This window comes from Polypterus senegalus, chromosome 11, assembly GCF_016835505.1.
Source record: "Polypterus senegalus isolate Bchr_013 chromosome 11, ASM1683550v1, whole genome shotgun sequence".
In the NCBI taxonomy this organism is placed as follows: domain Eukaryota; kingdom Metazoa; phylum Chordata; class Cladistia; order Polypteriformes; family Polypteridae; genus Polypterus; species Polypterus senegalus.
The window spans coordinates 106,711,261-106,724,062 of NC_053164.1; the positions used below are offsets into that span (position 1 = coordinate 106,711,261).

The 12,802-nt window shown below is 36.5% G+C and overlaps 1 protein-coding gene across 4 annotated transcripts in view; it reads right to left on the minus strand.

The window, feature by feature from the left end:
* Positions 1-12,802, minus strand: part of slc13a4 (solute carrier family 13 member 4) — a 167,838-nt gene that overhangs the window by 13,698 nt on the left and 141,338 nt on the right. For 3 of the 4 annotated variants that reach the window (XM_039769453.1, XM_039769451.1, XM_039769452.1), the window contains exons 9-11: positions 12,113-12,232; positions 10,998-11,099; positions 4,383-4,484 (exon numbers count right to left, since the gene is read on the minus strand). In XM_039769453.1, coding sequence (XP_039625387.1) covers positions 4,383-4,484; positions 10,998-11,099; positions 12,113-12,232 — 324 coding nt within the window. The remainder of the gene's footprint in view (positions 1-4,382; positions 4,485-10,997; positions 11,100-12,112; positions 12,233-12,802) is intronic. The other variant, XM_039769454.1, reaches the window with a different exon arrangement.

Here is a 12,802-nt window from a genome sequence, read left to right on the forward strand (position 1 = left end):
CAGTCTGGAGTCTTCTTGGGTATGACATGACAAGCTTTGCACTCCTGTATTTGGGGATTTTCTGCCGGTCCTCAACCTGAAGCTCTGTCAGGTTGGATGGAGATTATCGGTGGACAGCTATGTCCAGTGTGGACTATGGCCGGCCAGTCATCTTTGTTTTGTAGTTAGGATCATTGTCTTGTTGGAAAGTGAAACTTCCACCCAGTCTGAGATTCAGAGCACTTTGGAACAGGATTTTATCAAGGATATTATTGACCCAGTTATAAGGATTTTTGAATATGTGGCAATCTCAAAAGCCTTTTAACCAAATGCACACCCTCAGGAAGGATTCAGTTATATTTATACTAGCAACTGGTAGCCTGATCGAATTGGGCTACAAATTCTACATTTGTGAAAACCATACTTTCTCTGCAAAGAATTATTTTTTTTTAAGTTCTTGAAATGATTTTGTTATCATGGCACTGATTTGTGGTTAAAATAGACCCATTCAGCCGCCGCAAGGCACGGGCTGCTCGATTTCTTTTAACCCGTGCTGCATTTGCAGCTGCTCGAGCTTCTCAAGTCGCTTGTGCACGGCTGGCATGATTTCTGTCAGCGTTAGTAGCATTCTGTAGCGCATGTTCTTCATCTGTCCTTTGTGTCCGATTTGCACGATTTCTTTCAGCGTTAGTGGCATTTGTAGCCGTACGCTGCTCATCCGTTTGTTGTGCTCGTTGCGCATGTGTGGTTGCATTAGCAAGTCTACGTTCCGCGTCCGTCATGTGACTTTGTTTCCTACGCATCCTTCCAGAGGCTGCTGCTCTTGTGGCTACTCGAGGTGTTGCTGTGAACACCGTACATACAGATAGTATCAAATTATATATAAGGATAGTTTCCTTTTCAAAAGATAAAACATTTTGACCTTTAATTTCATGCATGTTTCTCACCCTTCTGCCTCTGATATTGAAAATGTTATCGAATATAAATTATTTTCAAAGTATCATATCGAAATTGGAATTTTGGTATCATGACAAACCTAAGCTGCAGGATAAGCATGACTTTCCAGTTATATGTTATCCTTTGTAAGGTTCACATTGTTAGCCGCCAGAATTACACTGTATAAGCTGTAATCCAAGAGGGAAGGCCAATGACCTGACCTGGTAAGGATGCACAGATGCCTTGGGCTATCAGGGAGAGCTCTGGGAGAAGAACCCATGAGTTGATTCTCAGGCTGACCTAGAAGAGATTTGGGGCTGAAATTTAAAAGAACCTTTTGGCCATGACCTATAACAGAGTGCAGCTAGGAGAAGAATTTTAAACCAGGGCTTGTCTAGTTAGAGAAAGAGTGGCCAGTGGTTTTGGAGAAAGGTGACGGAGGTAAAGCACTGTCTGTGTGTGTTATGTGTGAAACAGGACAAATCATCCAACATGGATAGACTGGGATGCTACTTTTTAGCTAAGCCCTGAGAAGCTATAGTTTAATTATTTTCTTATTCTATTTATCACACCTTGTATAATACCTACTAAGTGTGTTACTATGTTTTAATTAACTATCTTGTTTATCTGGGCCCTATGTGTCACACTGTCTTGTAATATGGAAACCAAATCTGTACCCAGTATTTCAAATGTGGCCTTGCAAATCCTTGGATTATACTCTGAACAAAACACTGTGTTTATTTAGCCTTTTTAACCATTTCTGAATGTTATCTGTTTAAAGAAAATATTAATACCACTTAGGCCTGCTTTCTATCTCTTGATAACACCTGCTGTGTAATTATAATCAACTAGCAAAATACCCGCGCTTCGCAGCGGAGAAGTAGTGTGTTAAAGAAGTCATGAAAAAGAAAAGGAAACATTTTAAAAATAACGTAACATGATTGCAGCGGCGAAGTACTGCTTTTAAATTTTTATTAAGAAGGAAAGAAAACCTTTTTAAACTGAGGGAAAATATACCAATAACTATTTGTTAAGGATCTCTTTGTATACCACGTTGTCAGTTCAGCACTCCGGTTGTAATATGACCAAGCTGTGCGAGCTTACTCTTGAGAATGCAACGTATAGTTGTTAATGAGAAAAGCAATCTTGCCTCAAATCAATGGCAACTTTTTGTAGCATCTGTCCCTGAGACTTATTAATTGTCATCGCAAAGCAGAGCCTTACTGGAAATTTGAGGCATTTGAATTGAAATGGGAGATCAGAGGGTATAACGGGGATGCGAGGAATACATTCAGAGTGTGGAGAAATTCTAGAGACAGCGTGTGTATCAACTTGTGGATTTTTCTGTGAGTATTTGGTGGCAGCGTGACGAAGTTGCTTCCGCAAGACCGCGTTAGCTGTGGAGCTCAGGTCGGAGCGAAATGAAGTGAATGAAATGAGGTGAATGGGAGTGGAGATGATGACGTGACTCCCCCACCCGCCTTAACTGTCAATCCCTCCACAAACACAGTCTCTCGGATTGTGATGTCCACGGCTTTATTTAATGTTAGCTCAGACCCGGCACTTAAAAATTTCTGTCGCACTTTTGCTGAGTTTGAGCCAAACATTATTCTATCCCTGACGATCTTAACTCTCCTTTATATAAATCAGTAAAGGAGAGAGGACTAAACACTAAGGAAAAAAAACGGCAAGACCACATCAGGTGCAGAGCTCAGCTCGGAGTGAAATGAAGTGAATGAAATGAGGTGAATGGGAGGGGAGATGATGACGTGACTCCCCCACCCGCCTTAACTGTCAGTCCCTCCACAAACACAGTCTCTTGGAATTTGCATAAGCACAGTCCTTCACCAGCAATTTCAACTTAGTTACTAAGTGATCAAAACTCTCGTTTATACCCTGCGTCCTCTCATTAAATTTGTATCTCGCGAATATCGTTTTAGTTCGTGGGCATGACAAACGCTAGAGGCAGCCTGTCTATGAACTTAATTTAAACTTTAGGTTTACACCGTGCTTTGTTTCCGAAATAACTGTACTCATGAATATGCTTGAATGCGTCACTCGCTTCATATTCTTTTCCTACCTTCTCAATTATGTAATGCGTTTTTTGAACAGGTTTGATTCATCAAATGATCACTCGTACTGCATTCAGTCAGTTCACGTGAGGCTCTCTCTTGTGTGATCTTGCGATGTCCAAGGCTTTATTTAATGTTAGCTAAGAACTGGCACTTAAAAGTTTCTCGCTACAGCAATTTTAACTCTGTTACAAAGTGATCCAAAGTCTCGTTTATACCTCCTGTTTTCTCATTAAACTTGTATCTCACGAATAGGGTATTCGTCGTAGGCATGACAAATGAGAGCGGGAGCGTGTCTATAAACTTAATTTAAACTTATGGTTTACACCATGCTTTGTTTCCGCAGTAGCTGCACTTATGAATATGCTTGTATGCGTCACTCTCTTCTTTCGCTGCCTTCTCAATTGTGTAATGCGTTTTTTCTTCAGCGCTCTTCCTTGTTTTCTATGTACTGCGTTCACAGTCAGTTCACATGATTACGTGGGAGGCAACTCCGCCTCCCATGGCCATCGAGCTGCAGTCTATTACAGTATATGGATAAAAATAGGTTCCAGTTATAACCATTACGCGTAGAATTTCAAAATGAAACCTGCCCAACTTTTGTAAGTAAGCTGTAAGGAATGAGCCTGCCAAATTTCAGCCTTCTACCTACACGGGAAGTTGGAGAATTAGTGATGAGTGAGTCAGCCAGTCATTTGAGGGCTTTGCCTTTTATTAGTATAGATATACAGGTATTTACATCCTTAAAATGGATTGTTATGCTATTCAGTTTTGGGTCACACATCTGTAAACAATGATGCCTGAAAGGCCTTTACCCACACCCAAATCTGTGGTTGATTAAATAGATTTTTTAATCTTAGCATTTAGTTTTATGGTTTGTTATTTTAAAATAAATTGCCTTTTTAGTCTGAAAGTATTGTTAATTTACTGTTGAAGGCTAAATCATTCTCTACTTTATTTTTGAAATTTAATTAATTCCATATAGAAAAATAAGATCAAAGTTAGAAACAAGGTGTTTCATTAATTATACTAACATCAAGTATACGTTGTAGTGTGATAAGGCAACAATTAGATTTCTACAATAGTACTTTGCTTTGTGTTAGAGTGCAGATGGCTTTTCCAGATTTATTCTTAATTTTTGTTCTTTTTCAGATTAGTCATAATTCAGATGTATCCTTCCTGTTATAAATGAGAGGCAGAATAACATACAGTATAAGCAGTTTAGTGCTAAAGTGATGTGATCTTTTAATACTTTACTCATAAAATGAACACCAACTTTAAAGCTTTTTTTCTAATTGTAGGAATTTTTACTGGCTTAATGTTATTCAATTTTAGCTTTGCCTTTTACTCACTGGTGTCCTATTACTCTTTAGGCATTTGTGTTCATTCACTTACTTCTCAAACAGAGCGGTCCATCCTGGTACAAATCCAGGCTCTCTGGTAAACCACAACAGAGTCATAAGCACAAAGAAAATTCCAGTCACCAGCTCAGGGTAGCTAGGTAAATCATAATAAATAAAACAAATGCTTCAGATTTATAACAAAGGGAAAAACTGTACCTTCTGTAAACAAGTTATACATTCTATATGTAGTACTCTACAAGAGTAGCAGAGATACCAGTAATTCTTGGGGTAAAATCTCATGTAGAGTATAGTGTTTCTTGTATTTTGTTAGTTAAGTGGTCCCAGACAGTTTCATTTGTACAGTGCAAAAGTATTAATTCCTTTTGGAAGTGACCACCATTATCTGGATTTCCAAACATATGCATATTCCTCCAATAAGTATTTTTATTGACAATCTAAATGTTCTACCAGTTTATTTTTATACCCAAAGTAAACAATTTGTCAAATGAATACAGTGGATTCAGAAAGCATTCAGACCCTTTCATTTTCAACACACTTTATAGTGTTGTTAAATGGACAATTTTTCACTTTTGCCCTTATATCTACAATAACCCATAATGACAAAGAGAAAACATATTTTCCTAAACAGATGCAGATTTATTAAAAATTTAAAACTAAAAGCATATACTTATATAAGTATTCAGACCTTAACTTAGCACTTTATTGAAGCCTCTTTTGTAGCAATTACAAGTCTTCTTGGCTAAATTTCTACAAGCTTTGCACATATGGATTTGGGCAATTTATTCCATTCTTTTTTCATATTCTCTCCATTAGACTGGATGGGAAGCATCTGTAAACTGCCATCTTTAGGTCTCCCCACACATATTTTATGGGGTTTAGGTCTAGGCTTTGGCAGCGCTACTCAAGGACAGTCAGAGGCTTATCCCAAAGTCAATGCAGCAATGTTGTATGGTTTGGGCCATTATCATACTGAAACCAATCAAAGGTTGCAAGCACTTACTTTCAAGGAACTCTATCTATATGGCTGCATTCAGCCTCATTGTTCATGCCACTGATAAGCCCTGCATAGCCTGATGCTGTATTATGCAGGTGATGAGCAGTTTCAGGTCTTTGACAGACACAGTGCTTGGAGTTCTGCTCTAAGAGTTCAGTTTTTGCCTTATCAGACTAGATAATCTTTTTCCTTGTGCACTCAGATTTCTTTAAATGATAGTCCATGTGGGAGTTTACCACTCTCTCAAAAATGCTTGAATTTATGAACCTCTGTTAGAGTGATCATTGTGTTCTTGGTCATGCATAATGCCGCAAGTAGAATTCACACTATAACATAACGTACGGACAAAAGTGAAAATATTCGTACGCACAAAAAAATCCAGATGCGTAAACCTGTGCGAACGGCAACTTCCATGTTCTTTCGCTACAGAAATCCCGGTCAGCGTGAAAAGTAACGCACATGCATGCACCAGCTGCCACTCCCCAAATTCTGCCCAGAATTATGCCTCTTTAAATATGCAAATCAATATAAATAGCCCTTAAGCTCAGCGTTCTGTGAAAAGGCAATGGCAAAAGAACAGGGGGAAATAGAAGAATTTCAGCGAATACCAAGTGGAGGCAAGGAAAAACATACTATTTGTTGGTTTAAACAGTGGTATAAACAACAAAAGGAAGTTGATTGAGTGATATTGAGTGTCGGAGAAACTCAAAAGCTCAAGTTCACAAAGTCGCACAGTGCCCGAAATAAAAAAGAACTCACATATCAAAGTCGCCGTGAAACGGCGAGTCGTAGCCCACCGACTGAGTGTCATATAAAAACGTATGAGGGTACAGAGAAAAAAAAATAAGCACACAGTGGGGAAAAAAGCACGAAATGTCAACTTTAATCTCGAAATGTCCACTTTAATCGCGTAGTTTATTTTGTCATTAAAGTTGAACATCATAAACTTTATCTTAAAATAGTTTAATTTATTAGTTTCTTAAATCCTATCATAACTAAAGTAGCACGTTAAATGCTTTGTTTTGTATTTGATCTTCTATGTGCTCTATGTGCACTACATGCTTCTTAAACGGGCTTTCTCTTCCACCGACAGGACACAGAATCCATTACATTCGTAATATTACAGCTCTCTGAATAATTAAAATACTGAGATGTATACGCGATATCATTTTCATGAGGAAACAGGAGTTAAAGCATGTTATTAAACATGGGAACACAGTGGTGCAGTGATTGTTCATGTCTCACGCAAGATGCTTGCTGCGCCATGTGCAACCTTCGATTAAATAATTTATTGCAGCAGTACTGTCTCTTTCAAACGTACTAACCCCAATTCCTGTCCTTACTTTTCTTTCTACAATTACCCAATCGCCACACAATCAGCTCCGTAATAGACATTAAGCCATCTGTAAGCTTAGAACGCTGGTTCTTCAAAACTTTTAAGGAACATTGAAATATCTTCGTAGTACATGTTTCATTATTCTATCCTTCCAGTGTCGTGCCAGCCCCAGCAAGAATACAACGCGATGCAGGAACTATCCGTGAATAGAGCACCAGATCCTTGCTAGTGCAGTGACACTGTGTCCTCACATGTTTAATTATTAACAATATAGATTATTTAAATGAAGTTAAAGTTTTATCTGTATAATATAATAAACATATTTTGCTGCATTTCATCATAAAAATGATATCGTCATCATATGTAAATACTCGCTTTATAAAGTGGCTCAGGTTGTGTAATATAACTGTAGTGCACGTTTACATTGAGGAGATTGTACTAATAAGTGCAAACAGTTCTTCAAGGAGCACTTGATGAACTGATTGATTGCGTTTATAATTCTTGGGATGAAACTGTTTCTGAACCGCGAGGTCCGTACAGGAAAGGCTCTGAAGCGTTTGCCGTGTGACAGCAGTTCAAATAGGCAGCATGGCTGAGGCAGCGTGTGCTTGATGCTGTATACCGATAATTCTCTTTCTAATCAGCTGCTGTAGATCTGTGATTCCACACTCAGATACAGTGTTATAAATACTTCGAGTGGTGCAGTGAGAGTAATATGGATCAAGATGATCCCTTGTGGCCACCCCTAATGGGAGCAGCTGAAAGAAGAAGAAGAAGGTGCAGTGAAAGTAACAACGCTAAAGCAGCTAAGGTATTTAGAATAGTTTGACCATTCTGTGGACCATTATATTGTTACAGGTTAATTACAATCAGATGCAATATATAATAAACAATATGTGGTTAATTTCAGTGTCAGGGATGTGGATCTAAAAAAGAAAGGGAAACCACACTGGAGCAAAAGCACTGCTTTAACGCTGGGTGCCGCCAGTTTGCAAAACCATACACCAGGGTTTGAGCTAGTGTGTAAATGTGCATGGCTTTACACCAAGTTTAAGTTTTATACATCGCAATTTGAGCATGGAAACGGGCTTACGCAACACTTTTGTGCGTACGCACCATTTATACATGAGGCCCCTGGTGGTTCCAAACTTCTTCAATTTCACAAATAGCTTTAGAAATGGTTTTATAACCTATCTCTGATCCATGCCTCAATACAATTTTATTGCAGAGACCTACTGGGAGCTCCTTGGTTTTTGTCCTGACAATACAGTGTGAATTGTGGGACTTTATATACACAATAGTGTGTCTTTCTAAACTATGTCTAGTAAATTTAGTTTATCATAGTTGGACTCCAGTCAAGTTCTGGACACATCTCAAGGATAACTATAGGAAACAGGAAGCACCTTGCCACAATATGGAGTGCCACAGCAAACCGTCTGAATACTTATATGAATGACAGATTTCAGTTTTTTATTTGTAATAAATCTTCCCAAAAACATGTTTTCATTTTGTCATTATTGTTTATTTTGTGTAGATGGAAGAGCAAAAATGGCACATTTATCCATTTCAAATTAAATCTAAAACACAGTGCAGTATGCAGTGCAGAATTTACTGTATATCTAAGAACAAAAACTGGAAAAATGCTGCTTGCATAAGTATTCAAACGCCACACATCAATATTTAGTAGAACCTCATTTTGCAGCAATAACAGCCTCAAGTCTTTTGGGGTAAGTCTGAACCAGCTTTGTCCACTAGCCAGGAGTGATTTTATTCCAGTCATCCTGGCAGGTTTTCTGAAGTTTATTTAGGTTGGCTCTCAATGTAATTGGGATCAGGACTACGAATAGGCCATAGAATATTAGTTTTTTTTATGCTTCTGAGCCACTCTAGTGTTACCTTGGCCTTGTGCTTTAGATCATTACCTTGATTTAAGGTTAGCCTTCTCTCAAATCTCAGTTTCTGAACCTACTGAAACAGACACTCTTGTAGTATTTAGTTCCATCCATTTTTCCCAGTCCTTGTAGATTAAAACCATCCCCACAGCATTATGTTACCAACACATACTTCACTGCAAAGATGTTGTTTTTTAAGGTGTGGATATTGCAGGGTCTGTGCTATAAATTGTATTGTAAATTCCACTCAAAATAACTATCTTGGTTTCATCTGACCACAAGTCCTTTTCCCACATCCTTGCTGCATCTCTCTTATGCATTGTGGCATTGTCCTGCATAATGGCTTTTTTCTTGCTGTCCTCCCAAACAGCCAATGTTATGAAGAGCTTTCAGCAAATGAGTTCTGTAATTCCTTCAATGTGATGGCTAGATTCTTTGTTGCTTCCCCTATCAGTCTACATCTTGCAAGGGGGCTAAGTTTTGACGGACTGCCTTCTTTACACAGCAACTGGGTGGTGTGATATACCTTCTACTTCCTGATGATCACTGCAATAGTTTTCACTGGGACATCAAAGTACAGCTTAGATATTTTTGTACCCTTTTCCTAACTCAATGCATTTTTATAATTTTGTATCTTGTTTTTGTGGTATACTCTTTAGTCTTCATTTTTGTATTGGGTTAATAGTTTGGCTAATGACGCCTAAACAGAGTCATTTTTTTATCCAGAAAATGTCACTTTCACTCTAATTGCTTACTGGTAAAAACAAATTTTTGCAAATGAGAAATAAACGTGTCTTGTTTGTGAACATTTTTCCACTTTAATCTTTAGATATGAAAACTTATGCAAGCAGTGTTCTTCAAATTCTTTTTGAAATATATTTTTGACAAATTATTCATTATGGCTTTAAAAAAAACTACTAGAACATCTAGAATGTTTATGCTGAATAAAAACACTAATGTAGTAATATGTATATGTATGTTTTGAAGTCATTTTTAAGAAGGTAGCTCTTGAACATGCAGAATAAATGTTCTGAGATTTTTAAAATAAGGAAGAAATATAGAAGTTTCAAGTTAAGGTAGTTATGTTCATTAATCATAGTACCAGAGAATGATGACATGTTGTATGTTAATTAACACATGCAAATAAGGACTCTACTCTACACATATGACAACAATGGCTGTGAGTAATATATGAACTCTTTATTGTTTATCCTAGCATTTCTTAATGAGAAACCCTGAACTTTTTTATGGATGTGATCAACGATAATTAAACAGAAATCGATCCAAAGCTACAGCCAAAACATTTCCATGTAATTTTCTCATGTGCATTGCACAACCTAAAATTGCATAACCATCTCATTACATTGCTTGTTGGTTTCAACCACTAGGGACGGTTGATGGTTGTATCCGATTCATTTTGAAAAGATTTTATACAAGACAGAAATTAACAATCTGTTCTGTTGCTTGACTTATCTGAATTACATTCATCTGGTAACTTCAACTTAAATGAAGGCAACACATTGGCTTTATGCAAGGGTCTGGCTTAATTCTCATGTACTGCATTGTAGCTTATTCCATGGATGGCACAGTGACACAGATAGCCCTGCTACTGTAAAGCTTCAGAATTGTTTCTGACATCCTGGACTAAGTATTACCTATATGGAATTTTCACATTTCCCTGCAGGTCCCCAAGATATGTGAATTAGATTAAATGGTAATTTTATATCAGTCCTCCATGAATGTGAGAGTGTGAATGTGTGCAGTGATGAAGTAACTCTTCACAGTTCTTTAGTTCCACATTTGTGCTCTAAGCTGTCAGGATAAGCTGTGGTTTCTGCAACCTTGAACTAAATTAGGCAGGTTAGATAACAGATGGATGGAATGGAAGATGAAATCTATACAATATTTTAAATCCAAATAAAAGTGGAATGAGGAGAAGATTAACATAGTTGTAAACTATTTTTAAGTAAAAATAAAAATTTTTGGACATGTGACACAATATATAATGTTACTGCTGTACTGCTCCAGAGCCCGGAGTTCCACATGCCTGTGTAGGTTTCTTTGCGCATTTGAAAAGCATGCACTTTTAGTTAACTGGTAGTTGTAAACTGATTCTATGTGAGTGTCTAGTATTCTATATTCGACTGGTTCCTGCCTTTTGTGTGATATTTTAAGGATAGCATTTAGCCCTTCAGGACCCTGCAATGTAATGTTTGAGGTTAGAAGATAAGTTGACATATACATGTAGCTAGAAAATGTTTTCTTCAGAGACTTTACAATATTTTAGAAAGTTTAAGCAAATATAATAAGGTGAAAACTGGAAAAACAAATGGCAACTAAACCTTAGCAATTTTTTCTTACATCCTACATTCTATATCATTGATTACAACACTGTCTTTGCTTTAATTATTATGTGATTCATACCTGACTGGTCCCAACTTTTCATATTCTTCCTGGATGCGTTTTTCAGACATTTCCTCTCGTTTTGTCTTGCGTTTCTTACTTAGTGAGCAGGTCTCTCTAAAGCTATATGAAGAAATAAAAAAAAAAAAAAGAGGGAGATTTTTATAATTTGTTCATTTAGAAAATGATAAACACAACACATTACTAGAATTGCTTTAAAATACATTGTGGGGCACTTATCTCTGTGCAAGTTTATTTTATATGCATATATTTTTAGCTATGTCAGGAAAAAAAATATATATATACAGTGTATACAGTACATATATATGTATACATATATCAGAAGCACTAGACTTTTAAAAAGTTGCTATGTTTAGTTGGTCGGTTAACTTGGGTCTTTTACTTTAGTTATGTGACAACTATAGCGAATAGTTTATTTTCTCCAGAATTTATGAAATTCTGGAAATTTTGTTTCCCTTTTCTTGGATAAACATGATTTTTTGCTGTTAAGAATTTACCAGTTATATTTTTCATTGCCTTTAAATAATAGCTAATGTATGTGTATTTGATGGCCTCTGTGACACTTTAAAGCTTTGCAAAAATATGAAAAGACATATGAAAATAAATTGTTTGGCAGTGTCTCAGTGAGTTAATCCTTAAATGCATTATCATTGAGTATCATTGTTCTTAGATTGCTTAGAACTCATTCCACAGGTAACATTGTATTTAGATTGTTGAAAACTCAGGTTCATAGACACTGTTTAAGAAGCACTACAACTCTGTGAAAAATTATAAGAGCAGGTAAAAATGTTGACTCAATACCTTTATATTATATTATTTGAATAAAGGAAACTACTATGTAAGCTTAGTTGAAATAAAAACTTGCTAATGCAGGACTGAGCCAGCGCTGGAAAGCACTTTTTCCCATACTGAACTGGTGATTAAAGTCAACAATTAATGTAAAATCATTTAAATCAACACAAGCAAAATAACATAACAATTTTTCCCTTATTATTTTTCAGGGTGTTTTTCTGGTTATTTTTCACGAAATGTAATGTATATGCTGAGTAGTTGCCAGATGATAATAAAAGCAGAAAAAAGATATTAGCCTCTTGCCTGCCATAGATCTTACTCACTTGCACCCAAGGAAAAGACAATGAAGCCATATCCAGGTCAGGAAAAGCATAATGAGAGCAATGGGAAAGCTGAAAACAAACCAAGTTCCAAAGTTGATCACCTGCGCCTCAGGGTATCGACTGTGAAGACAAAAATAAGACATCAAATTATTAAAAGATAAATTGTCTTGTCTTTTTTTGTTTAGAAATTTTAGCAATTATTTTCATTTTAATAAAAATCCTAGTTTTACCTCCCTGATGATTTTTTCTTCACATTCAAGGTTACAGTTGACAAATTACTTTTCTTTAGTATTTTGTTGATTCCTTAAACTGCAGATGTAAACTCTAAGAGTATAACTACTATTTCATAGTAACTTTAAGTACAGTAGCTTCATGTACACGTTACCAGATAAAGATATGGTGCAATGGTGTAGCTTCATCTTTTTTTAATTGATGGTTGGAAGACAATGTTCAATCAATTTCTATGCTTTCATTTTGTGATTTCAAGTTACATAAAATATTTTGTAAAATATTATCGATATACATTTGTGCAACAACTACAACAATTATTTCTTGTCTAGTGAAATATCACACAAGGAATGCCCCAATAGGCTTCAACAGGTCCTGTTTTTTGACAGCCTCCCAGACTTGACTCTCTAAGAAGATAGGAAAAAACTCAAAAAAAAAACCTTGTAGGGAAAAAAAAGAAAG